The sequence below is a fragment of the Papio anubis genome, chromosome 1 (genome assembly GCF_008728515.1).
Source record: "Papio anubis isolate 15944 chromosome 1, Panubis1.0, whole genome shotgun sequence".
Classification (NCBI taxonomy): Eukaryota; Metazoa; Chordata; class Mammalia; order Primates; family Cercopithecidae; genus Papio; species Papio anubis.
This window is the reverse complement of record NC_044976.1, coordinates 13,419,964-13,445,518: the sequence shown is the minus strand read 5'-3', so window position 1 is coordinate 13,445,518 and position 25,555 is coordinate 13,419,964. Positions and strand designations below refer to the sequence as shown.

General features: G+C 52.0%; 1 protein-coding gene across 6 annotated transcripts in view; it reads right to left on the bottom strand.

Moving 5' to 3' along the window:
• The window catches only part of KAZN (kazrin, periplakin interacting protein), a 1,237,957-nt gene that overhangs the window by 74,191 nt on the left and 1,138,211 nt on the right, over window positions 1–25,555 (bottom strand). For all 6 annotated transcript variants that reach the window (XM_003891151.5, XM_031669652.1, XM_009198556.2 and 3 more), the window contains 2 exons: window positions 9,149–9,285; window positions 98–268 (listed from right to left, as the gene is read on the bottom strand). In XM_003891151.5, coding sequence (XP_003891200.2) covers window positions 98–268; window positions 9,149–9,285 — 308 coding nt within the window. The remainder of the gene's footprint in view (window positions 1–97; window positions 269–9,148; window positions 9,286–25,555) is intronic.

The window sequence follows — 25,555 nt, the reverse complement described above, 5'->3', positions numbered from 1 at the left end:
CCCTAGGTCTCCGAAGTGAGTCAATGCCAGACGTCCTGGCTCCCAGCATGGCACTGCTAGCAGATGCCAGGCCCACCTAGGTGGGGAGGGGTCTCACCATGGCCAGCTCGGCCTCCAGCTCCTTCATCCGGTTGTCCTTGAGGTCCAGCTGGGAGCGCAGTGCCGTGGCGTGGTCTGTGGCCTCCTTGGCTTGGCGCCGCAGCTCCCACTTCTCACGCTCCAGCAGGTCCTTTTCCTTGGCCAGCGCTTTGACCGCGTCCTCACTCTCCTGTGGGTGGGACAGGTAGAGAGCACAGGGGGTGTTACAGCCAGGCTCCTCCTGGCCCAGGGACGCCTAGAGGGGGCCTAACCCCTAGATGGAAAAAGAAGTGGGGAGGCCCCATGACCTGTGTCCAGGAGCTCTGGCTCTGTGGTGGGAAAGCCGTGGGCACGAACTCCAGCCCTGCCACAAACTAGCTGGAAGATTGGAACAGAGACAAACCCAGTAGATGCTGAGTAAATCCTCTTTGCGCTGCATGAATGAATAAGTGGGCAAATGACTGCTTTGGGTAAGTCATTCTACCTCATCAAGTCTGGGTCCCCCGTATGTAAAATGGGGCAGGAGTCAATCCTACTTGTTTCAAAGAACTCTAAAGGCCGAATGACTGCACGTGTGGGAAATACTTAACACAGTCCGACAGAAGTTAGGGTGCCATAGTTGTTCTGGGGCTTTGTTCTGTTTGGTAAATTGTGTTCATCACAGGGAAACAGGATCAACAGGAAGGAGGCACCAGCGACCCCAATGGTCTGGATTGCCACAAGGTCCGGCCACCACCCCACAGGGTCACAGCCTCTGAGAGAAATAGCTGCTGTGTCCTGAATGCAGCACAGTCCTCAGCCGCTTGCCCCGAGCCCCTCCCCAGGCTGGCCCTCCTGCATGAGCTGTTTTCTGTGATTGTCCAGGGAAGGGCCAGGCCCCGGCTGTGCCAGTCCCCAGAGCAGAGCCAGCAGGGAAGGGCCAGACAGCTGAATCGGGGCTGTGACCTCTGTTGGCTGGAGCAAAGTTTCAGAACAACAGACGTCCTTTTGAGAAGGACAGTCCCAGCAGGGAGCCCTACCCATCCACCCAGCCACCATCTTCCCATTCACCAAACTGAAAGCAAATCCAAGGTCTCCGTGTGGTCTGGGACCGCAGAGGGAGGCCACTATCCTGCCTTGTCTGACAAACCTGTCTCTGAAGGCCTCACTTCCAGATGGTGAAAGAGGGGGAGGCCGAGGGAGAACTTGGCCTTTTCTCTGTGGCTGTCACAGAGCTGTAGCTATGGCCTTGGTTCTGGAGACAGAGGGAGAACCTGGGCCAAATCCTGGCTTTGCAATGACTGTTGTGAGTCATCCCTGCCTCAGTTTCCCCATCTGTACCCAGGGGATAACACCACATATGCTTTGGAGCGTTTGGGTGGGTCTGCATGAGGGAATCCACCTGGAGCGTTCTGCATGGGACTGGGCTCCCAGCAGGCACCTGCTCGCTTCACTCAGATCGCTGCTCAATTGTCTCCTCCTCCGAGAAGCCTTCCCTGGTCACCCACGTAAGAAAGAAGCCCCAGGCCCTCTCTAACCTGTTTTCTTTATTTGAAGCTGATACTGGTCTGTTATTCAACCGAAATTTGTGGATATTTGTCTGGTACAAACCAGACAAAAATCCCTGCACTCCTGGAGCTTATAGTGAAAACTTCTGCTACAGTGTAGAACTGACCACCGGGGTAAGGGTTGTCCCTGAGAACCCGCTGGTACACAAGAGGCTGCTTATAAAATGTCCCTGAATTAGGAGGAAGCCCCACTAGGACCCTCAGGATCATTTTTGTCTCATTGCAGTCACTGATTCACACTACTACTCATGAACAGACCAAGGGCTCTAGGCCAGGTGGGAAGGCCTTGTAGGTGCTTTCAAGTTTTGGACTCCCACCTCCTTGGGGTCACATTCCGCAGCAGCAGGAAAGCTGGGCTCAGCAGCAACTGTCATGGAACTTTCTGTACCGTGCTAAGGGTTTTAGGTGCATTATTTAAACCTCACAACCACCCCTCAGGCAGGGACTACGATTATCCCTATTTCACAGATGAGCAAATTGAGGCCCAGAGAGGTAAAACAACTCCGCCAGCCCATAGGCAGTGTGGTAGAGGCCTCAATCCCTGCTGGTAGCTGAGGCAGGAAAGGAACTGAAAGGAGACCCCTGAGAAGTCTGGAACTGGAAGGGGGTTGGAGGTGGCGGGAATTGACAAGGGTGGGATTTGGCCAAACCTCGTGGGGCCTTGGATGACAGGCCTGGGAGCTGAGGTTCTGTGGGGCTGCCAGCACTCGGGGATCACATGGACATAAGAGGGGAGTGTGGCCGAGGCAGGCAGATCACCTGAGGTCGGGAGTTCGAGACCAGCCTGACCAACATGGAGAACCCTCGTCTCTGCTACAAATACAAAATTAGTGGGGAGTGGTGGCACATGCCTGTAATTCCAGCTACTTGGAAGGCTGAGGCAGAAGAATTGCTTGAACCTGGGAGGCAGAGGTTGTGGTGAGCCGAGATGGCACCATTGCACTCCAGCCTGGGCAACAAGAGCAAAACTCCGTCTCAAAAAAAAAAAAAAAAAAAAAAAAAAAAAAAAAAGGGAGTGGAATAGGGAGGGGAGAGGAGGGGGCTTCAGGGGCTTATAGGTCTGGCTGGGGGCTGGGCGCAGTGGCTCATGTCTGTAATCCCAGCACTTTGGGAGTCTGAGGAAGGTGGATCACTTGAGGTCAGGAGCTTGAGACCAGCCTGGCTAACATGGTGAAACCTCTTCTCTACTAAAAAAGTACAAAAATTAGCCAGGTGTGGTGGTGCACACCTGTAATCCCAGCTACTCCAGAGGCCAAGGCACAAGAATCGCTTGAACTCAGGAAGTAGAGGTTGCAGTGAGCGGAGATCATGCCACTGCACTCTAGCCTGGGCAACAGAGCGAAACTCCGTTTCAAAAAAAAAAAAAAAAAGGGCGGCTGGGGAGGTGACAGTAGTGGGATGAAAATGGCCTGTTTTAATGTGGCCTCTACATCCGGAATCACCCTGTCCAGCCCTCAGCCTGGCTGCCTGGCCTGCTGTGTGAACTTCCTCAGCTGGGTTTATGGAGAGTCCTCCAGTCGCCCTTCCATCTGCAGTCATGTGACAGGGAAAGTGCATTTGGCACAGCTTTCAGAGATGTTGCAATTTTGCCACATTCTGTTTCTTGTTTGTTTTTGTTTCCTTTTCTCAAATTTTTTTGAGATGGAGTCTCGCTCTGTCACCCAAGCTGGAGTGTAGTGGTGCGATCTCGGCTCACTGCAACCTCCGCATCTGGGCTCCAAGCAATTCTCCTGCTTCAGCCTCCCGAGTAGCTGGGACTACAGGTGCACACCATCACATCTTAATAATTTTTGTATTTTTAGTAGAGGCAGGCTTTCGTCATGTTGGCCAGGCTGGTGTTGGACTCCTGACCTCAGGTGATCTGTCTGACTCAGCCTCTCTAAGTGCTAGGATTACAGGCGTGAGCCACCATGCCCGGTCATCGGCCACATTCTGGACAGGCCAAGACCCCTCCTTTCTCAGCAGCCTTGTTCCTCCTGTGCCGTTCCCCTACCCCCAGTAGCTCAGGGCCTGGGGTCCTTCCTGTTGCCTGCTCCCGTGGAGTCCTGCAGGGGTCTCATGGAGAAATTGGGTGGGCCACGGCAGACTGAGTGGGCACAGCTGAGTGGGCCAGGGAACCTGAGGGTTCCAGTCATCCTGTTCCAGGAGGACATTTATTTTGCACACAAAATGCAAATCATTTTTGATAACCAGCTGCAAGATCTTGGAAGAGGTGAAATACAACCAGGACTTGTGGCTTCAGTTTTGCCAAACTGGCTCTAAACATGTGTCCTTGGGTCAGTCACTTGACCCCTGTGGACCTCAGCCTTCCCACCTGTAAAATGGGGCTGGACCCAACAATGACTAAAATAATGTTTGAATGTTGCTATTCCACCGATCTGCCGGACCTACAGGAGCGACTCTCTCTACTTCTAATATTAACATCTTAGTATTAAAGTATTAATTGTTAATAAATGAGTGTTTTCCAAGTTTCATTTTTCTAAATGAACCTGAAGGGCATGATGAAGCCAATCAATAAAAGTGGCACTGGCTGCTCAGCTGTGGCCACAGGGAGCTGACCCTGGCAGCCACAGCCACGGGCTTCTATTCAGTAGTGTCAACCCCACCCCAGCTGCCGGTCAGACTTGGGGGATGCCCCTAGTCACCTACGACTTAAAAAATGACACGGTGCTCTCCATGGGAATTTTATTGCCAAATCTGAGTTGGATGTAACACTTCGAGATGGATATATTAATTACCCCGATCTGATAACTATACATCCCATGGATGCAAACATCACTATGTACCCCATGAAAATGTACCATTTTTGCCCAAACAATTTTAAAAAACAAATTTGACATATCATTAAAAGACACAGAGAAGCACTGGTATGAAATGCTAGGCTGGTCACTGAAATAGTCAGCGCTCTACCCACAGCTCATAGGGACAGCTGTGACCTCCTCTCTGTGGTCGGCCTTGGGTTGTTGAAAATGGCATACAGTGGGAATCATTCCTTTGTTCCTCTGAACACGTACTGAGTGGTATGGGGAGGGTAGCCTGGGCAAGGCCTGGTCCTATGAGCTCTGGGGCCGGGACTCTGGGACTAGACTTCCTGGGTTTGCACCCTGCCTCTACCCTTTCCATAATGATGTGGCCCTGGGCCTGAGACTTTACCTCAGTCTTAGTTTTCACGTGTTAAATGGGGGGAATAGGGACAATCACTCCTCAAAGGATTGGTATTAAAGTAGCAAATGTGAAGAGATGAGGGCAGTGTGTGTGCACAGTAGGTGCACAATAAACATCTGCTACTGGTAATATCACATACATGTCTGTATACAGTAGGCGCACAATAAACATCTGTTGGTAATAGCACATTCATGTCTGTATACAGTAGGTGCACAATAGATGCCTGTTACTTGTCATGTTCATGCCTGCATACAGCAGGTGCAAAATAAACATTTGCTATTGGTAATATCATGTTCATGCCTTAAACAGTAGCTGCACAATAAACATCTGCTATTGGTAATACCACGTTGATGCCTGTATACAGTAGGTGCACAATAAACATCGGATATTGGTAATATCACATTCATGCCTGTATACAGTAGGTGCACAATAGACGTCTGCTATTGGTAATACCATGTTCATGCCTGTATACAGTAGATGCACAATAAACATCTGCTATCGGTAATACCACGTTCATGCCTGTATACAGCAGGTGCACAACAAACGTTTGGTATTGGTAATACCATGTGCATGCCTGTATACAGTAGGTGCACAATAAACATTTGCTATAGGTAATACTATGTTCATGCCAGCTCCTGCTGAGGTGGCTTCTGAAGGCAGCCGTCACCACAATCCTTGCCAGGACGATTACCTGGTAACAGTGCCATCTTTTAGATCCTCTTGGACTCTGCTCAGCACCCTCTTGCTTTTTTTTTTTCTTTCTTTCTTTTCTGTTTTTGAGATAGGGTCTCATTCTGTTGCCCAGGCTAGGATGCAGTGGCACAATCCTGGCTCCCTGCCACCTCAACCTCCCTGGCTCAAGCAATCCTCCTGCTTCAGCCTCCCAAGTAGCTGGGACTACAGGCGTGTGCCACCCTGCCCGGCTAATTTTTAAAATTTTTTTGTAGAGATGGAGGTCTCACTCTGTTGTCCAGGCTCGTCTGGAGCTCCTGGGCTCAAGTGATCCTCCCACCTTGGCCTCTCAGAGTGCTGGGATTACAGGCGTGAGCCACCGTAACTGGCTGCTTTTCTAAATCCTGATTTGTCCTTCTTCAGGGCATGTGTTCTCAGGGAGCTCCTTCTTCTAGCTCCTGATTCCTGGGTCCTCTGAGACCCTCTGTCCCTCCCAGAAGGTCTTGTCTGGGTTCCTTTCTGCACAGGTCCTGCCTCTCCAACCTTTTCCCAGAAAGCAGGCCTACGACTGGGGTCTGTGTGGGACCAGCCACAGCTCCACTCCTGCTCACCTGGGACCTTCATTTCCTTCTCTGGGTTTGCCAATGAGACCAACACCAGGGAGTGGCAGGTGAGGGGACAGCAGAGGGGCTTCGAAATCCACTGTGGAAATTTCATGATCAAATGGCTGACTCTGAATCCACGAAGGCAATAATGATAATAATGATAATGACAATAACAGTAGCAGGCATATGCCCCTACTTCCCCTTGCTTTTCATGCCCTGGGAACCTTAGCGCTGACAGCACTGGGCTGTGAGTAGTTGCAATCTTTATCCTGCTTTGCAGATGTGAAGGCTGAGACCAGGGAGAGTCATCTGTTTGCCCGAGCCACCCCCTAGCGAGTGCAGAGGTGAGATTCTAACCTAGCTGTCTGCTCTTAATCCCTGTGCAACCCTGGTCCCAGGAGGAGGAAGCTGGTGGTTGGGGGGACAAGTACAAGGGTCCCTGCCCTGGGGCCAGCACATCACTGAAGGCTGTGGGCTGGTTCTCTGGCCCCACTGCATCCCATTCCCAATAAACAAGAGGTAACTAGGTTTCCGTGCTCCTGGGCATGGGGCTGGTCAGGCAGAGGCTCTCCCTGCCTTGCCCACTGAAAAAAGACCAAGCTCCTTGGGCTGAGGATGGAGAAATGAGAGAGGTGGACACAGAAGGGGAGGCAGGGAGCAGAGGCGAACAGAAGATGCTGTGCTGAGTGCCAGCGGGTGATGGGGTTGGGAGAAGAGGTGCACAGCCCAGGGGGAAGGCACGCAGGCTCTGCACCCAGGCCCTGTAAGCCCCTGCCCTGCCATCACCGGTTGCATGACTGTGGATGAGTTATCTCTCCTCTCTGTGTCTGTCGGCTCATCTGTGAAATGGGAGGATAACCATATGCCCCCCAGTGTCCGTGTGGGTGTTAAATGAATGGACACACACGAGGCTCTGAGAACTCTGCCTGCAAGCCCTTGAAGTACACGCTGTAACTCCCACAGCACGCGCCTGTGAGCATACACGTGTACCTGCATCATCAGACGGGAGAGCGGGGTCCCCTACCCCTCCCTCTGCATGGAGGTCACTCTGAGCCCCTGGCCTCTGACTCTCTGCTGGTGGCCAAAGGCAATGCTGCTGAGAGAGCCTCGCCCTAAGGAGCAGACCCCAGGCCCACGAGCTGCTTCCCACGCCACAGTCTGAGAAAGCAGCCTCTGCGGGCTCCCCTGCCTCCCTCTGCCTCGCTTCTGGGTCGTCCCCTTCCTGCCAAACCGTTTGCCTGTGGCAGGCATGGGGAGGTTCAGTTCATCTAACATGAAGGGGAGCCAGGCCGAGCAGGCAGGGCAGGGGGGGCTGGGCCGAGCAGGCAGGGCAGGGGAAGGCTGGGCCGAGCAGGCAGGGCAGGGGGAGCTGGGCAGGCAGGGCAGGGGAAGGCTGGGCCAATGGAAACAGAACAGAGAACGAGGTCTAGAACAGACGAACAAGACTGGTAGTGCAGAGACAGAACTAAGATAACAGGCAGAACAGGGGTGCGGATGGAAATGGAAGACCAGGCAAGGGGAGCTAGGCGAACAGGACAAGGGGAGACTGGGCTGAAATGGCGAACAGGAGCGGGTCGACAAAACCAAAACAGAGGCTAAGGCAAACAGAACAAGGGAAAACAGAACAAGGAAGAACAAAACAATAAACAGAACAAAGGGAACAAACAAACAGGGAACAAGAAACAAGGCAGACAAGAACAAAGAGAACAGAGCCGAACAGGCAGGGTGTGGTCGGGTCGGGACAAGGTAGGCAGGATGGGGAGCGGATCCCTCTCTGCAGCTCAAGTTGGGCACTGAGGGCAGCTAGAAGTCCCAGATCCCCGTCAGGGGCTGTGGCGGCCTGGCCCAGAGAACTCTCGGGGCTCCTTTCATCATAGAAAGGAAGTGATGTGCGTGCCCGGGAGGTGACAGTGAGCAATCACTGGTGAAGACCAAAGTGGGTGGTGGGGGCCAAGCATCTAGATTCCAATCCAGCCTGGAACACTCTGGTCTCTTAACTCCGCTCAGAGGAAGCATCTGGGAAGGGCTCATTCCCCTGGCCTGCTGCTTCCCACTGTTCAGAAAAGGAGCCTCAAGCTGAACACCCTGTGACAAGGGCTGTGACCAAGGTGCCTCTGCAGGGCAGAAAACAGAGGCCGGAGGTGCATTCAGCTCGAGGCTGGAGTACAGTGGCGCAACCTCCACCTCCTGGGTTCCAGTGATTCCATGCCTCGGCCTCCTGAATAGCCGGGACTATAGGCGTGCACCACAAGGTCCAGTTAATTTTTGTATTTTTAGTAGAGATGGGCTTTTGGCCAGGCTGGTCTCGAATTCTTGTCCTCAAGCATTCCACCCACCTGGGTCTCCCAAAGTGCTGGGATTACAGGCGTGAGCCACCGTGCCTGGCCAGGGGACTGACTCTTTTTAAAGTTTTGCTGTCCTCTTTGGCATGTCATACCACAGATACCAGAGAGATACATGGTGAAACAAATTCCTCAGTTATCTGACCCATAAACTCCTATTCACCCCACAGAGCCCAGTGCATATGTCACTTCCTCCGTGAAGCCTTCCAAGACTCCCTCCCTATAGGCAGAACTTCCTGCTGTCTCACTGGGGCTCCCCAGCTCTCTCTTCACACTTTTTTTACGGTGTTAGTAAATGTTAGCTATGCGTCTTATTGATGATGCTTCCTACGTGCCAGGCACCAGGCTGAGTGCTCGGCATTCATCATCTCATCGAATCCTTACTGTAGCTTTGAAAGGTCCACCACAATCACCATTCTGCAGAGATGAAACTGAGGCTCTGAGAGGTCAAGAGAGATGCACAAGGGCACACACACGAGGAGCCAGGATCTGAACCCTCTGGACTCCTGAGTTCATGCTGTCCTGTTTGCCCAGGAGACATGGAGATCCCCCTCCGGGGGCTGAGCTGGTTTTATCTCGGTGCCTAGGCCTGGCTGGACACATCAAAGGCCTCCCTATCTGTGTTTGGGGATTCAAGAGGCAGACCCTGTGAAGGTGGCCAGCCAGCAGGGGAGGTGGGAGCTGGTGTGTCGGGAGGGGAGGGCAGGGCAGGGCAGGACAGGGCAGGGCGGCGGCTGACCTTGCGGTGCTGCTCATAGTTGCGGATGAAGTCTCGGAGCTGCTCCTCGCGGCTCTCCAGTGTGGCATACAGTTGCTGCATCTGGCTCACCAGGTCCGTCTTCTCACCCTTTAAGCGCTTCCGGTCAGCTTTCATGGCTGGGGATAAAGGAGAGAGTTAGTTCCCAAGACCCCAGCTGTCCCCTCCAGATGCCTGAGTGTTGAGAAGTGGCATCACCACTGTCACCTTTGTAACAGGTGAGAAAACAGGGCTCAGAAAGACGAAGTGTCCTTCCCATGTGCCCCTGCCACTTGGTGACATTCCCGGGATTCCAAGCCAGGCTCACCTGTGTCGAGAGCCCCGATTCTCACATCTCAGCTGTGTCGATCTGACCAGGGAGCAAGTCCTTGTTGAAACTGCTTTCCAAGCCCTAAGCTGGCTGAGTGTTCAATAACAAAGAACTGAGTCCTGGTGGGCTCCAGAGGCCCATGGTTCAGGAAGCGGACAGGGCCTCAGTTCCCTGTCAAAAGGAACCCCAGGGCCACCCTGAGCCCACCGGAACCACTCAGTCCAGCCCAACAGCCCCTCCTGCCTCATTTCTTCCGTGGGGAGAAGTATTACGTTAAAAACACACACCAAGACATGTACCAAAAGTGTAGAGCAACAAAAGAAAATACAGATAAATCGGACTTCATCCAAATTAAAAACGTTTGTGTCTCAAAGGATATCATAGTAAAGGACAACCCATAGAATGGGAGAAAATATTTGCAAATCCTATATCTGATAAGGGGCTTCTATCTGAAATACAAGTCTATCTTGCAACTCAATAATAAAAAGACTAGGAAACCATTTAAAAAATGGGCAGGTTAGGTGCAGTGGTTCATGCCTATAATCCCAGCACTTTGGAAGGCTGAGGCGGGTAGATAACTTGAAATCAGGAGCTCGAGACCAGCCTGGCCAACATGGTGAAACCCCCTCTCTACTAAAAATACCAAAAATTAGCTGGATGTGGTGGTGTGTGCCTGTAATCCCAGTTATTTGGGAGGCTGAGGCAGGAGAACTGCTTGAACCTAGGAGGTAGAGGTTGCAGTGAGCTGAGATTGCACCACTGCACTCCAGCCTGGATGACAGAGCAAGACTCTGTCACAAACAAACAAACAAACAAGCAAAATGGGCAAAGGATCTGAACAGACACTTCTCCAAGAAATGGCCAATAGGCACATGAAAAAACTCAATATCAATTGTCATCAGGAAAATGCGAATCAAAACCACAATGAAATGCCACTTCACACTCACTAGAATAGCTAAAAATAGAAAACAGACAATAGCAAGGGTTGGCGGGATGTGGAGAAACTGGAATCCTCATGCACTGCTGGCGGGAATGTGAAATGGTATAGCTGCTTTTGGAAAAGTCTGATAGCTCCTCCAAAGATTAAACATCAACTTACCATACGACCCTGCGATTCTATTTCTAGGCGTACATCCAAGAGCTATGAAAACATATGTCTACACGGAAACTTATATGCAAATGTTTATAGCATTATTCATCAGAGCCAAAAAGGTGAAAATAACTCGAAAGTCCACCAATGGATAAATAAATAAGCGAAACGAGATATATCCACACAATGGGATATTACTTAATAATAAATAAAAACAAGAAGGGCCATTGCTCAGTATCCATGGGGATTGGTTCCTGGACTCCCGGACACCAAAATCCACAGATGCTCAAGTCCTTTATATAAAATGGCATAGTATTTGCACACAACCTACACAATCCCCCCATATATACTTTAAATTATCTCTAGATCACTTACAATACCTAGTAAAATATAAATGCCATATGAATAGTTGTTACACTGTATTGTTTTGGGAATAATGACAAGAAAAAAATCTGTACATGTTCAGTATAGATATAACCATTCATTTTCTTTTCCTGAGTTTTTTTTTCTTTTCCTTTTTTTTTTTAGACGGAGTCTTGCTCTGTCACCCAGGCTGGGATACAGTGCTGCGATCTCGGCTCACTGCAATTTCCGCCTCCCGGGTTCAAGTGATTCTCCTGCCTCAGCCTCCCGAATAGCTGGTATTACAGGTGCCCACCACCACGCCAGGCAAATTTCTGTAATTTTAGTAGAGATGGGGTTTTACCATGTTGGCCAGGCTGGTCTCGAACTCCTGACCTCAAGTCATCTGCCTGCCTCAGCTTCCCAAGAGTACAGGCATGAGCCACAGTGCCTAGTCCCTGAGTATTTCTAATCCATGGTTCATTGAATCCATAGATGTGAAACCTACGGATAAAGAGGCCAACTGTATTGATATTTACAACAACATGGATGAACCTTGAATACATGCTAAGTGAAAAAGGCCAGTCACTAAGGCCATATATGTGTGATTCCGTTTATATGAAATGTCCACAATGGGGAAATCTAGAGAGACAGAAAGGAGGTAAGTGCCTGCCTCGGGCCAGGTGTGGGGGTGGATCAGGGATGGAGGGGTGGTAGCTAAGAGTATGGGATTTTTTTTTGAGGTGATAAAAATGTTCTCACATTGGTTGTTGGGGTGGATACATAACTCTGTGAACATACTAAAAACCACTGAATTGGACACCTAAAATGGATCAACTGTATGGTATGTCAATTACAGGTCGATAAAGCTGTTAAAAGAGCAAAACAAAATAAGTCTGGGCGCCTTGGCTCCTGCTCGCAATCCCAGCACCTTGGGATCCATCAGGAGGATCGCTCGAGCCCAGGAGTTCGAGACTAGCCTGGGCAACAGGGTGAGACCTCATCTTTACAAAAAGTAATAATTAAAAAAATAAGCTGATTGTGGTGGTGCATGCCTGTGGTCCCAGCTACTTGGGAGGCTGGGAGGTTGAGGTGGGAGGATTGCTTGAGCACAGGAGGTCGAGGCTGCAGTGAGTCATGTTCATGCCACTGCACCCCAGCCTGGGTAACAAGAGCAAGATCCAGTCTCTAAAACCAAACCAAAGCAAACCAACAAAACAAAACAAAACAAAACAAAACAAAACAAAACAAAACAAAACAAAACACACCCTGAGTAGCCACCTGCAAGCAGCATGATGTCCGCCCCCTCCAGACTCTCTTTCCCTACAGCGCTGGCTCCTTGGTGCATGGAACAGACTCAGGGCAGCCTCTGACTATAAGGGTGGGCTCCACGGCTTTTGCCCAGACCCCGAGCGCTCCATCCTTCTCCTGGAGAGAATAACAAGGAGGGGTTTCTGAGGCTAACCCCTCTCCACAGGCTCTTTGTGTCTGGAATTGTGGAGGTGGTGGTGGGGGTTGGGGAGGCAAAGCAACTCTTTGGCTCTGGAAAATTCCAGCCTGATAAGGCCAGAGTGGTTAGGTTATTTGTTTAAAATCACACAGCCATGTCTGACCCCAAAGTCGACATTCGACCCTATGTTCTGCCGCTTCCACAGTGAAGCTCCCAAAACCTGGAGGGTCCCCAGCCCCAAGGCTAGCTGAGGGTAGAATACGGGATGGTGATGACTGTGCCATCCTGACTGTGCCATCCCATCTTGTCCTGAACGTCCAATCCTGCAAACTCAGCCTGTGTACATGAGAGAGCTGGGGACACGAGGTATGGCCTAAGGACTGAGGACTCTGAGCTCCTGGTCCAGTGTCCAACGTAAGCTCCCCAGGTGGGAGGCGGGTCAGCTGGGCCATGTCACCATGTGCAGAGTCATGGGGAGGAGGTCCACGCAGTGGGGACACCAGGTCTCAGGCAGCTCTTTCAATTCCAGCTTTGAGCTTCCAGGCTCCCGTAGCTGGGTCCGTCCTCTCCCAGCTGGTTTGGCTGAGCAGCAGCTTAGGTCACCAGGGCTGGAATTCCAGGCCTGCTGGGCCGGAACCTTAAAGGGCCAGGATGGTGGAGTCCATGGAGAGAGGACTCTTCTGTTTTACTACTGCCAGGCAGGGGGTGGGCCCTGCAGGCCTCAGGCAGTGGGTGGGAGGCCCTGGCACAGCTAGGCTAGTTTTGTGCCCTGCCCCTCACATGGTGTGACCACATTGCTGGTGAATCTCACATTAAGAAAACCCAACATCTACAGATGTATGACCGGGCGCAGTGGCTCAGGCCTGTAATCCCAGCACTTTGAGAGGCGAGCGGAACACTAGAGATCAGGAGTTCGAGACCAGCCTGGCCAACATGTGAAACCCCACCTCTACTAAAAATACAAAAATTAGCCGGGCGTGGTGGCATGAGGCTGTAGTCTCAGCTGCTCCAGAGGCTGAGGCACAAGAATCGCTTGAACCCTGGAGGTGGAGGTTGCAGTGAGCTGAGATTGCACCACTGTACTCCCACCTGGGAGACAGAGTGAGACTCTGTCTCAAAAAATAAAGTAAGACATAAAAATCAAAATAAAAATAAAGATGCAATGTGGTCAGAAGGCTCCTTAAGGAAGAGCCGGGCCCCGCTGTTGCTGATGAATGGGAAATTTCCATTTGCACATGCGCACGGGATCCTGGCCGCCCTCCTAGGAGAGGCAGGTGCATGGGTGAGTATTTTCATCATCCCATCTCACAGAGGGGGAAACAAAGACCACACAGCCGATTAATGGCACAGCTGGGGTTGAACGGGTGCCTGACTCAGTTTCCGGCTGGTTTCATGCTGGCGGGCTGGAGAGTAGCGGGGGAGCACTGCCGAGCTTGGGGAGTGGCTCCTGGAGGGTAAGGGCACCGACCCCAGCCATGTTGTCACTGTGGCTTCCTGGGAGCCTCACTGGGCCCTCCTGCCCCAGTGGAAAGAGGCTGCTACTGAGCAGGTCGCATGGGCTCCCTGGGGGATTTACACCACTGCCTTTTGGTTGGCAGGGAAATCATGCCTCTGCCTTCTGGTTGGAAATGAACGCCCCCAGACTCGTAGACTCTGCACTGCCTCCTACATTATCCTCATCTCCATGAGAACCAAACTCCAGACTCTGCTCTTAGCAGCTGGAGACCCTGGGAGGGGACCCCCCAAGCCCCCCACATGGCATTCCCGGGCCTTTCCTCTCACAAATGGCCTTTGAGAGGGTGAAGTGCAGCCTCTTGTGGCCTCTCTGGGCCTCCCTGCTGCTCCATCCGTGTTATCATTTATCCGGCAGTCCAGGGGGTGTGTGTACATGTGCCTGGCTCTGCGTGTGCAACATGTGGGCCCCCTCCATGGTGGGGCGGAGGCTATGCCTCCTGCATCTAACGTGGGGCTCTCTGAGAGCAAGAGCAGGGCCTGTGCCTTTAGATTATTCACTCCTACCTAAGAGAGGACCTGCAGCTCTTCCCAAACTGTTCAATTAAGCACCTACTATATGCCAGGCTTGCTGCTGTGAAGACAGGGGTGAGCCAGACATGGTTCCTGCCTTGTGGGAGGCTGACGCTCTCACAGAGGAGACGAACTCACACCTATGGCTGGCACTGGCACCATCCACCCTCCACCTCACCATGATGCTCCAATTCTGTTTGGTGGGGAATGTGCCCACCTAAAACGTTCAATTTCCCAAGCTCCCCTGCAGCTGCAAGCGGGACGTGTCACACTTCTGGCAGTTAAGATGCATACAGATACCCACTGGGAAATCTAGTTTTCTTTATAAGCCCTTTTTTGAGCACAAGGATGGAAGATATGAGCTAAGAATGGGGAGGAGAAAGAAAAACAGAAGGGACCAGGGTCCCTGATGGTATCACCCAGCCAGGATGCCTTACAGCAGGAGAATAACAAACCCCAATGTTTGGGGTTTATTGTTACATGCAGCCCAGCACATTCCTAACAGACACACCAGGGCAGGCCATGAGATGTGCTGCCACCCTCTCCCATGAGGCTTCACTTCATGGTTCCTTTCCACGGGCGCTCCTCGCTCTGCCCAACTCTGGGCTGGACTCTGCCAGGCTAAAGACCAAGACAACACAAAAACTGAATCCTTAGGAATGAATGCCAGGTAAAGAACAACTAAAAATAACACAAAGATGCCACAAGTTGTGTCGTGTACACAAGGAGGCGACATCCAGTTTGCACATGGCAGGTGCTGCAACTCTACACAAACAATGAGGCCGGTGCGATGGGCCCCCAAGAAATAATTTAAATTCTACACACAGCTATGAAAATGATGCAGTGGAAATCTTCCTGTTTGTTTGTTTGTTTGTTTTTGAGATGGAGTCTCGCCTTGTCTCCCAGGCTGGAGTGCAGTGGTGCGATCTTGGCTCACTGCAAGCTCCGCCTCTCGGGTTCACGCCATTCTCCTGCCTTAGCCTCCCCAGTAGCTGGGACCACACCCGGCTAATTTTTTTGTAGTTTTAGTAGAGACGGGGGTTTCACCGTGTTAGCCAGGATGATCTCGATCTCCTGACCTCGTGATCTGCCCGCTTTGGCCTCCCAAAGTGCTGGGATTACAGGCGTAAGCCACCGCATCTGGTTGGAACTCTTCCTTTCCTCTTCATAGCTCTGCTTTTTTCTCTCTTTCAAACCCATTCTGATGTTCCCCAAATGCTCCTAACACAAGATGAGCTGCCAGCCTGCAAGGCATGGCTGTATTTCTCTGGGACTGGCCTCCTGACTCAGCCCTTAGCTCTCCAGTGCTCTGTGCGACCTCCCAATCATCTGGCTTCACCCACGCGGATCCTATTCCAGCAGCCAAGCCACTGGAACCACTGCCATGGTGACTGGTGATGTCATGCCCATCAGGCCCTGCAAGATCATGGAATGAGATGAGCCCGCTCCTGGGAATGTGGGGACTCTGAGGGTGGGAGGGAGGGTGTGTGGGGAGGGACCTATTTTTCCAACTCAGAGGTGGCCACATGCATGCCTGAGACTAGGGTGTAACCAGGGGCCCAGCTGTGGCCCCACGATGGTGGCACGTCTCTGGGCTGGGCCCTGCCAGGCGAAAGACCAAGAAAACACGAAAGCTGAGTCTTTAGGAATGAATGCCCAGTGGAGAACAACTAAAAACGACACAAAGGAGCCTCTGGGCTCTGTCATGTACACAATGAGGTGACATTCAGTTTGTCCTCAAGCTCCCACCACAGACCTTTCTTCCTTCTCTGGCTTTGGATGCCACAGCCCCTAACCCAGATGTGGACATGGAGGAGCGACTCCATCTCAAACTAAACAAACCACCACTGTGGGCCCAATCCTGGATGTCCCAAGGTCAGGAGCCCTTGTAAAAATTTCCAGCCTGGGTGTACCCTGGACAAACGTGGGCTGAGATGAGGAGGGAGGAAGAGGTCCACGTCAGACGATCCCAGCTGCTGCCAGCAGGGGGCCCCCCCTTTCTTTTCCATGCAATGTTCCTGACTCGTGGAACCTTCAGGAACTACATTCTGCGAAATGAGGGGTGGGCAGGTTAGGGCCAGAAAGCCTGGCAAACCAATCTGTGGGACTCGAACCTCTGATAAACTCCCATCAGAATGTGAGGCTCTTGAAGTTCTTCCAGCTCAGCTTCCCTTCTCAGATGGGGAAACTGAGGCCCAGAGAAGGAGCAAGAATGCCCAATGCACAGTCAGCTGAGGTCTCCCAACTCTTAGGCCAAGGCAGCTGAGTTAGAAGCACTGGCTTGGGGCCGGGCGCAGTGGCTCACACCTGTAATCTCAGCACTTTGGGAGGCCGAGGCGGGCGGATCACGAGGTCAGGAGATCGAGACTATCCTAGTTACCATGGTGAAACCCCGTCTCTACTAAAAATACAAAAAATTAGCTGGGCGTGATGGCGGGTGCCTGTAGTCCCAGCTACTCATGAGGCTGAGGCTGGAGAATGGCGTGAACCCGGGAGGCGGAGCTTGCAGTGAGCCAAGATCGCTCCACTGCACTCCAATCTGGGTAAGAGAGCGAGACTCCATCTCAAAAAAAAAAAAGTACTGGCTTGGGAATCTGCCTAAGTTTGATTAAGCCTCAGTTTCCTCATCTGTAGATGGCAGCTGACAGTCAACCCTTAATATTGTGTGGCATTGGTTCCAGGAGCTCCCCCAAATACCAAAATCCACAGACACTCAAGTCTCCGATAAAACAGTATTTGCAAATTATGTACACACATCCTCCCGTGTACTGTAAATCATCTCTAAATTACCTATAACACTTTATACGATGTAGATGCTATGTAAGTAGTTGTTACACTGTGTTGTTTAGAGAAGAATGACAAGAAAAATGTCTTGCGCATATTCAGTACCGGCACAAAGATCCATTTTTTTTTTTCCAAATTATTTTCGATCTGTGGTTGGTTGAATTCATGGATGTGGAACCCATAGATCCAGAGGACCGATGACTGTATAATCATTTCTGCCCCATAGGGACAAGCTGTCTGGTCTTGAATGACTGTGAGGTGCTGACCTTGAGCATTTTTGGAGACGAGAACCTCAGAAAGACACAGCTTCAGAGTTGGGGGCGGGGGCCCCAGGTTCTGGTGCTGCTTTTTTCCCTCCCTCTAAGCCTCAGTTTTCCCTCAGCATAATGAGGGTACTGGATTCTGTGAGCTTCCTTTTAGCTTCTGAAATCCCAAGAGACCTCACCTTTGTCACTTGCTCCTTAGTAGCTGGGGGTCTGAGACCCCACACGCTTGAGCTTCCCTATCCCCAGCTGTTAAGCTGTGCATGATCGTCTCTACCTGGCAAGGCTCTATGTGACAGGACCCAGGACAGACCTCGGCTGCATACAGCAGGTGCTCAGTAAGTGTTAGCCTCTCTTCCTGTCTTCCGGCTTCCCATGGCTCCCAGGCCTGAGCTCAGGCTCTAGGAGGTCCCAGAAAATACAAGCTGACTTGAGCAATAGGCAGGTTTCCAAGTAAAGAGCCCCGGGGAAGAGACCCAGGTCAGGGAGAAGGAAAGGGCCAGTCGAGGGCAGCAAGTTCAGGGCCACTGATTTATGGTCCTGGGATGTGTGGCCACCGGTTTATTTGGTCTTTTCCTGTTTCGAAGATGAGTAAGGTGAATTCGGAAAAGGTTAAAGTTTAACCTGCTTTATAAAGGCTAATCGGGTTCTTGTCACATCAGGTGGTGCTCAGGTCTGGAATTCCTGACCTCAAGTAATCCGCTCGCCTCGGTCTCCCAAAGTGCTGGGATACAGGCACCCAGTCTGCTCCTCACAATGTTAATTTCCTTTATCTTCTCACCATGAGGTGAAGTGGGTTGACCAGCTCACACAGCCAACAAGTGGCTGACCTGGAACTTCACACCAGAACTTTGACGCTCAGGCTCATGATCCTTCCAGATGCCCCATAGAACCTCTCTCCAAGTGTGCTCTGGAAAGTTAGTCAGCATGACCTTTCCAACCTCCTGCCTGGGGCAAGGCAAGTATCTGGAATAGCTTCTTGTTTTCCAGTAACACGCCAGGGCAGACATGACTAATCAACTAGGCTCCCTAGGAAGCTGGGTTGATTAGGGATGTCTGCCATGGCATGGGAGGGAAACAGGGCAGATTTGACAGCTCTGCCCCTGACAGGGAGGCAGATGCCAGTAGTGTCTGATCGAGGCTGGCATGTTTGAGAACTACTCTGGTCAGTGCTGTGCCAATTATCAGCATACTCCATGGAGCCAAGGGCAACTCTACTTAACCAAAAGAGTTGAGAACCAATTTTCTCAACTGATAGAAAATGAGTCTATTCACACCAGTGAGATGGTGGCAAATGAACTCCAAACAGCAAGGTTAAGGGTGAAAGAGCAGATTTCATTTCTCTCAACTGGGCCAAAGGTAAGTGAAGGATTAATGAATTTACTTATTTTTATGTTATTTTACTTATTTTTACTTATTTTACTTATTTTTACTTTATTTTCATGTCCACTCCCAACCTGTGATATAAGTTCCTGGAGGGCAGGGACCTCGTCCATCCCGTTCACTGCTGTATCCTCCACAACTACAGCAGTGCCTGGCACATAGTAAGTGCTCAGGAAATAGTGACTTTCAAATGAATGACTGAATGAGGTGGACAGCCCCAGGGACAGCAGGGTCCTGTGCCATGAGGGCAGAGGACATCTTGTTTTTCTTTGCCTGTCTCCTCTTGCCCTCCCTGGGAGGGACAGGCCATGCTAACTTCCCTGTGCCTCCTGACAGAACCCTGAGCATCAGTCCTGGTGATCTCGGAGCTGGCCACGGCATGGCTGAAGTTCTTACTAGCTGCTTTGGACTTGGTGAACTGTGTCCACATCCCAGCCAGGAATGAGAAGACTCAAGTGGACCAAAGTTTCTGCTAATCCAGAGCGCTCAAATTGTAAGGTGCCCAGGGCTGGGGAAAGACCCCAGGCATTGTGCTTCCCACAGAGGTGAGACCCCAGGTCCAGGAGTGCGAGGGTCACTTCTCCTACCAGGCTCTCCCACTATTAGCCTGGCTGCTGCTGTGCCTTCCTTTCAACTTGAAACTGAGGCCTCCCTTTGGTACAAGAGGCTCCTCGGACCATCTGAGTTCTTTGCACTTGGCATGTGCCCTCTATGGAATTTTTCTCAGCATCATTGGAACATGCGATTCTCTCTCACATCTTTCACAGAAAACCTTCATTTGATCCCATGTCCCTCTCCAGCTCTCATTCCATTTCCCTTCTTCGTTTTGGAACAAAAGTGTTCAAAAGGGTTGACCACATCACCGTCTCCATTTCCCTCCCACCATCCTCTCTGGGACCAGCTCTGGCTTTTCCACGCCGGTCACCAACAACCTCTGAGTGTGAACCCACATTCTCCATCTGATGAGCTCTGCCTTCAGCAGGCGATGCAGGTGATAGCAAGTCTTCGCTTGGCCTCCAGGGCCCGTGTTCCTGGTTTCCTCTCATTTCTGCCTGCTCCGTTTTAGACTCTATTCCCTTCTGACCTCTGGGCACTGGTGGCTTCAGTCCAACCACAGACACCAGCCTGGACCTCATCCCTGAACTCCAGACCCAGAGCCTAGAGCATCCACACCTCTGCTTGAACCTCTAAAAGCAACTCAAACCTAACACATCCAAGACAGTCCCTGACCAGTCCCCAAGAGCCTGCTCTTCTCAGTCCTTTCAAACTCAGTACACAGTGGCCTTAGCCTTCCTGTTGCTCTGGCCTCAAACTCTGGAATCTTCCTTGACCACCTCCCCACACACTTTTCTCATACTCCACCTCCAATTAATCAGCCGACCACGCCAGCTCTACCTTCAACATGGTACCAGGACCTGGCCCCTTTTTACCACTCCTCAGTCACCACCCTGCTCACCCACCTGGGCTGTGTCACCACCCCCACCCCCATATCTGGGTCACAGAGTAGCCTCCTAACTGGTTTTCCAACCCTTCAGTGGACATCAACCCTGCCATGGAGTGGTCCTCTTAAAAAGGCAGCTCAGACCATGTCACTTCTCTGCTTCTCTCCCACAACTCCTGTCCCCCTCAAGGGGGAGCACAAAATCCTTCCTATGGTCTACACGGGCCCCCCAAGATCTGTCCCCAGGTCCCATACCCATCCTCCCCCAGCTCACATTCCGGAGCAGGTGCCCTGGCCTCCTGGCTGTCCATGCACTGGCCTCCTTCCTCAGGACCTCTGCATGAGCTGTTTCCTCTGCCTGAAAGGCCCTCCTTGCTTCCCCCTCCTACCCACGTGTCTCACTTCCTCCCACCTTCTCTTTATTCAAACATGCCTTTCTCAGCCACCTCTTCCCTGGACACCCTTCCCTGTTCTTTGTTCTCCTTTGAAGTGGCCACCAACTTAACACTGTGTATTCTGTGCTTATTGCGGGAAATGGTCACTGAAGCAAGTGCCTCTTCCTTTCCCCTGAAGCCTCCCCTACCCTATAACCTGCTGAGAATTCAAGGCAGCTTGTTCCTGGATTTCTAAGCCTACAGCTCATGCCAAGCGTAATCATGGCCTTGCCCATCCACTACCCGGCCCTGCAGGAATCTGCACCAGCAGCCTGGAAACCCGACCCCCAGCTCAGGACCTACCCACCCCTAGAGGCCACTAGCCTAGAGGCCACCTGCAGGCAGGGCCTCGGCCTCAGCTATTTCCAGAAGCCGGCATTCAGCTCAGCACAGCCCCTGGCAGGTAAAGGAAAGGGCTAACAGGTAACCCAGGGGCTTAAGCAGGCTATCAGAGGCTCAGTGCTCACCATTTCCAAATACCCTAATCTACCCCTTCCCTGGTTTTCCAGCTGAGGGACCCAGGACCATCCAGGTAGAACCCGCAGCTGTGCACAGAGCCCACCAGGGATCATGAGTCAGACAGGTACATGAGTGGGGACCTAGAACACCCACCCCACCTAGACGGGGCAGCTGTTCTGCAACTGTCCGAATGGGGCCCAGTCATGCCAGGCCTCCCACATTTTCAAGAAAATTCCCAACTCCAGATGACAGCTACTTTCCATGCCTTAAACTTAGTCTCCCAGTGTCTCCACATTGGCAACTGATCACAGGCCCAGCCATGTCTGTGGGCTCGGCTGGGTGCTGACTGCTGACCTGAGTGAGTGTCCGCAGAAGAGGGAGCAGGAGGGATTTGGGCCCATCCATGGCTACTCTGCAGACAGAGGCCTGGACTCTCAGCCTGGCCCTACCATTCGCTTGCTGTGACCTTGGGTAAGGGCCCTTTGCCTCATGTGTCAAATGGGGATAATAGTATTGAATAATGCATATTGAATGAGAGCAAAAGCTCCCCAACCACAAAGCTCTGGTTAACCACGCAGAGTGACTGCCTAACAGCCAGAGAGTCTCAGGCTAGACTGGGCAGACTCTTGAGAAGGAAGCAGCACCCTGGGGTATGGAGGTAGGGAGGGGTGGGGTTCTGAGCGGAGCTGCAAGACCACTGGACAGACTCTGTTTGGAGCTGGGGCAGGGAGGTGATGGGAGGCAGGGGGTGCACGGCCCGTCCTGGCCACCTGGAGAGCCTCTGTCTCAGGCATGGATGCTGATATGGTCTGTCTGTGTCCCCACCCAAATCTCATCTTGAATTGTGGCTCCCATAATTCCCACGTGTTGTAGGAGGGACACGGCAGGAGATAATTGAATCCTGGGGGCAATTTCCCCCATACTGTTCTCATGGTAGTGAATAAGTCTCAAGAGATTGATGGTTTTCCCTTGGCTCTCATTCTCTCTCTTGCTGCCACCATGTAAGACGTGCCTTTTGCCTTCCGCCATGATTAGGAGGCCTCCCCAGCCTCTTTTTCTTTGTAAATGTCCTAGTCTCGGGTATGTCTTTATCAGCAGCATGAAAACGAACTCATACAGATGCCAGGAGCCAGGGCTTCCAATGGGAAAGGGCTGGAAAGGGCTAGGCTAGTCCCGGGGAGGGGACCAAAACCTGCAGACAGAGTGTCTGTCATAAGAGGGACTGCAGGGAGCCACGGGGGCCCTCTGCAGGCTTCAGGGTGCTAACTGCACATGGAGCACACTGTCCCTGCCACCACCCCGGCTTAGGCCTGCCCCTGGAATTGCTCAGAGGTCACCTGGAAGCCAGGAGGGCGGAGGGCCCCGGGAAGCAGGCCCCCACTGCCTGCTCCTCCCCAAGGGAGACAGGAGGCCAAGGTATACCAGCAGGAGGGAAATGGGAGGGGTCGGGACTGGGAGGGGGTGGCGTTTGTTTTCCAGCCTCTGAGGGGGAGTCCAGGAAATGTCCTCCTTCCTCCTAATCACCGCTAAAAATAGTGGCAGGGAATGGGCCCGGAACACGGACATTCCCTAGGTTGGAGCGGGAGGGGGAAATGGAGATTTCTGGAAATGCAACATCAGCCTCAGGCCCCATGCCTCACACAACGAGGGCTATTTTTAAAGGACTGTGTGGGTGTGTGAGGTCGTTTGCAGGCAAGATAATGGCCTGGGCTTGGTCCTGAGAAAGGAGAAAGAGGCAGCATGGGGCAGGGAATGGCCAGTGGACAGGGAGGCAGGACACTGGGGTGCAAACCAGCATGCTGTGTGGCTTTGGGAACTCAGGCACCCTCTCTGGGCTTTGGTGTTCTACTCAAGACTGTCCATCAGGAAGCTGCCCTGGGTGCCTAGTGATATGGGGACTGGTCTCACCCCCACCGTGCAACAGAGACACAGCAGGGCTGTTGAAGGCTGATGCAGGCAGCAGCCTCTTCCCAGAAAAGTTTACAAGAGAGGAGAGAGGCCGCAGAGAGCAGAGCTCACGAGTGAGAACCCGGAGCCAGACAATCTGGGTTCAAATCCAGCTCTGCCACTCCCTAGAGTGATTGGGGGGGGAGCTGGGGCAAGTCACATCATGCCAGCGTTTTTGCCATCTGTCCTACCTGGGTATCTGTCTGAAAGGCCTGCATCTGTGTGTTCACCTGCATGAAAAAGTTCACAGCGGCACTATTTGTAAAAGCTCCAAACTAAAAACTCCCCAGACATCCTCGATCAGGAGAACGGCTGCACCCACTGTGATCCCTTCACACGGTGGATGGCTTGACCCGGTGAGAATGAATGAATGATGGCCACACATGACGCAGAAGAGCCACATGGACCGAATGTCACGCTTCTAGAGCCAGACACAGATGAGTACATACTGTAAACAGTGCTAAGAAGAGACGATGCAAGAGGGGCAGAATTAATCTCCGTGGTTAGAAGTCAGCGAGAGGCTAGAAGTCAGCGAGAGGGGGATAGTGGCAAGAAGGGTGCACAGGAGGGCTTCTGGGAAGCGAATGAGGTCCTATTCTTGATCTGGGTGCTGGTCACATAGTATGTTCAGTTTGTAAAAATTCTCCAAGATATAAACTTGAGATTCATGTATTATATGACTACTACGTGATCCTTTAATTAAAAGCTTCTAGAAACTGCATCCACCTCATAGCACTGGTTTTAGAAATGCAATGCCCTCGGAACAGTGCCTAGTGTGCGGGGAATGCGGTAACCCAGCTTGTATCACCTGGAGGGCTGTGGGTCCCCGTGACGTTAGCAGACACCCGCCTGGGGTAGCAGTGAGGCAGGGCAGCTCCAGGTGTGGGCAAGGTGGGCACTGTCCCTACTCTGAGTCCCCAGGGCCCCTGGGGCTGGGGAAGAAAGATGGGCTGTGGGGTTGGTCCTGGGTTCAAGTCCAGCTCAGTCCTGCACGGGCCATGACAACACTGTCCATGTGTGACTGTGGTTAGTTAAGGGGGAGGACGTTCGTGGAGGTGCCAGGCAGTGCTTGGTATCATGAAAGGCAGAGGCTTCCCCAGCACTAATAATGACAACGGCGATGAGAACCAATGATACTAATCAAGAGAGTAACAGCTGCAGTTAGCGTTTATTAAGTGATTCCTATGGGGTGGGTATTATTCTACACCTTGTATGTTTTCATTCAAATTTTCCTCAAAGCAATCTTGAGAGGTAATGCCATCATTCTCCCCAGTTTACAAGTGAAGAAACTGGCCGGGCTTGGTGGCTCACGCTTGTAATCCCAGCACTTTGGGAGGCCGAGGCAGGTGGATCATTTGAGGTCAGGAGCTCGAGACCAGCCTGGCCAACATGGCGAAACCCTGTCTCTACTAAAAATACAAAAATTAGCCAGGCGTGGTGGCGGGCGCTTGTAATCCCAGATACTACGGAGGCTGAGGCACAAGAATTGCTTGAACCTGGGGGGCACAGGTTGCAGTGAGCCGAGACTGCACCACTGCACTCCAGCCTGGGTGACAGAGCAAGACTCTGTCTCAAAAAAACAAACAAATGAATAAACAAAAAACCAAATGAAGAAACTGAGGCAAAGGTAGATTACACTGACCCAGCTAGTAAGAGGCAGAGCCAGGTTCAGGCTGGGTGGGTCTGGTTCTGAGCCCCCTGCTCTTCATCATATCTAGGTAGGCAGTCCCTGGTGCAGCAAGGCTGGGGCAGACGCTGGACCTGGGCATGGAATGGCGGTGCAGTGGGGAGCAGTGGAGCCTGGTGGTCCCACCCTGCAAGACCTTTCATCACCCTAGAGGCCACAGGCCCCAGTTGTCCCTGGAAGGTGTGGAGGCACATGCCAGGTCCCCTCACGGACCCAGTACGGCTGCTGGGATGAGTCTCAGTCCAGCTGGGACTCACAGCAGGTCACTAAGGATTCAGGTCCTGCTCAACCTCCCACCCGCCATGTGCCTTGAGGACACCCAGCAACTTCTCAGAGCCTCAGTGTTTAACTCTGTGAAATGGGCTCAATAACAACCCAGCAACCTCATAGGTGGAAACGATATCTGAAGATGAGCTTTAGAATCCACAGAGATTTCAAAGGTGTGAAGACAACTGTTAATGGGAGGGGAGGGCAGCTGCTGGGGGGCTGCGGCTGCCTGCCTGCGCCAGTCCAGGCGGATAAGTCTGTCTACTGCTGGCATTCAGTCTCAACCAGACACCGTGGCCCAGGATCCCAGCCATGATTTCAGACGCCCTTTTCAGTCACAAAACACTGTGATCTTTGCTTGTCTGACTTCTGTGAGACCCCCACAACTGCTTCCTAATTTAGTAGAGGAAGAAAGGAGTGGTTTTGAGATGGAGTCTTGCTCATCGCCCAGGCTGTAGTGCAGTGGTGCGATCTTGGCTCACTGCAAGCTCCACGCCTCCGGAGTTC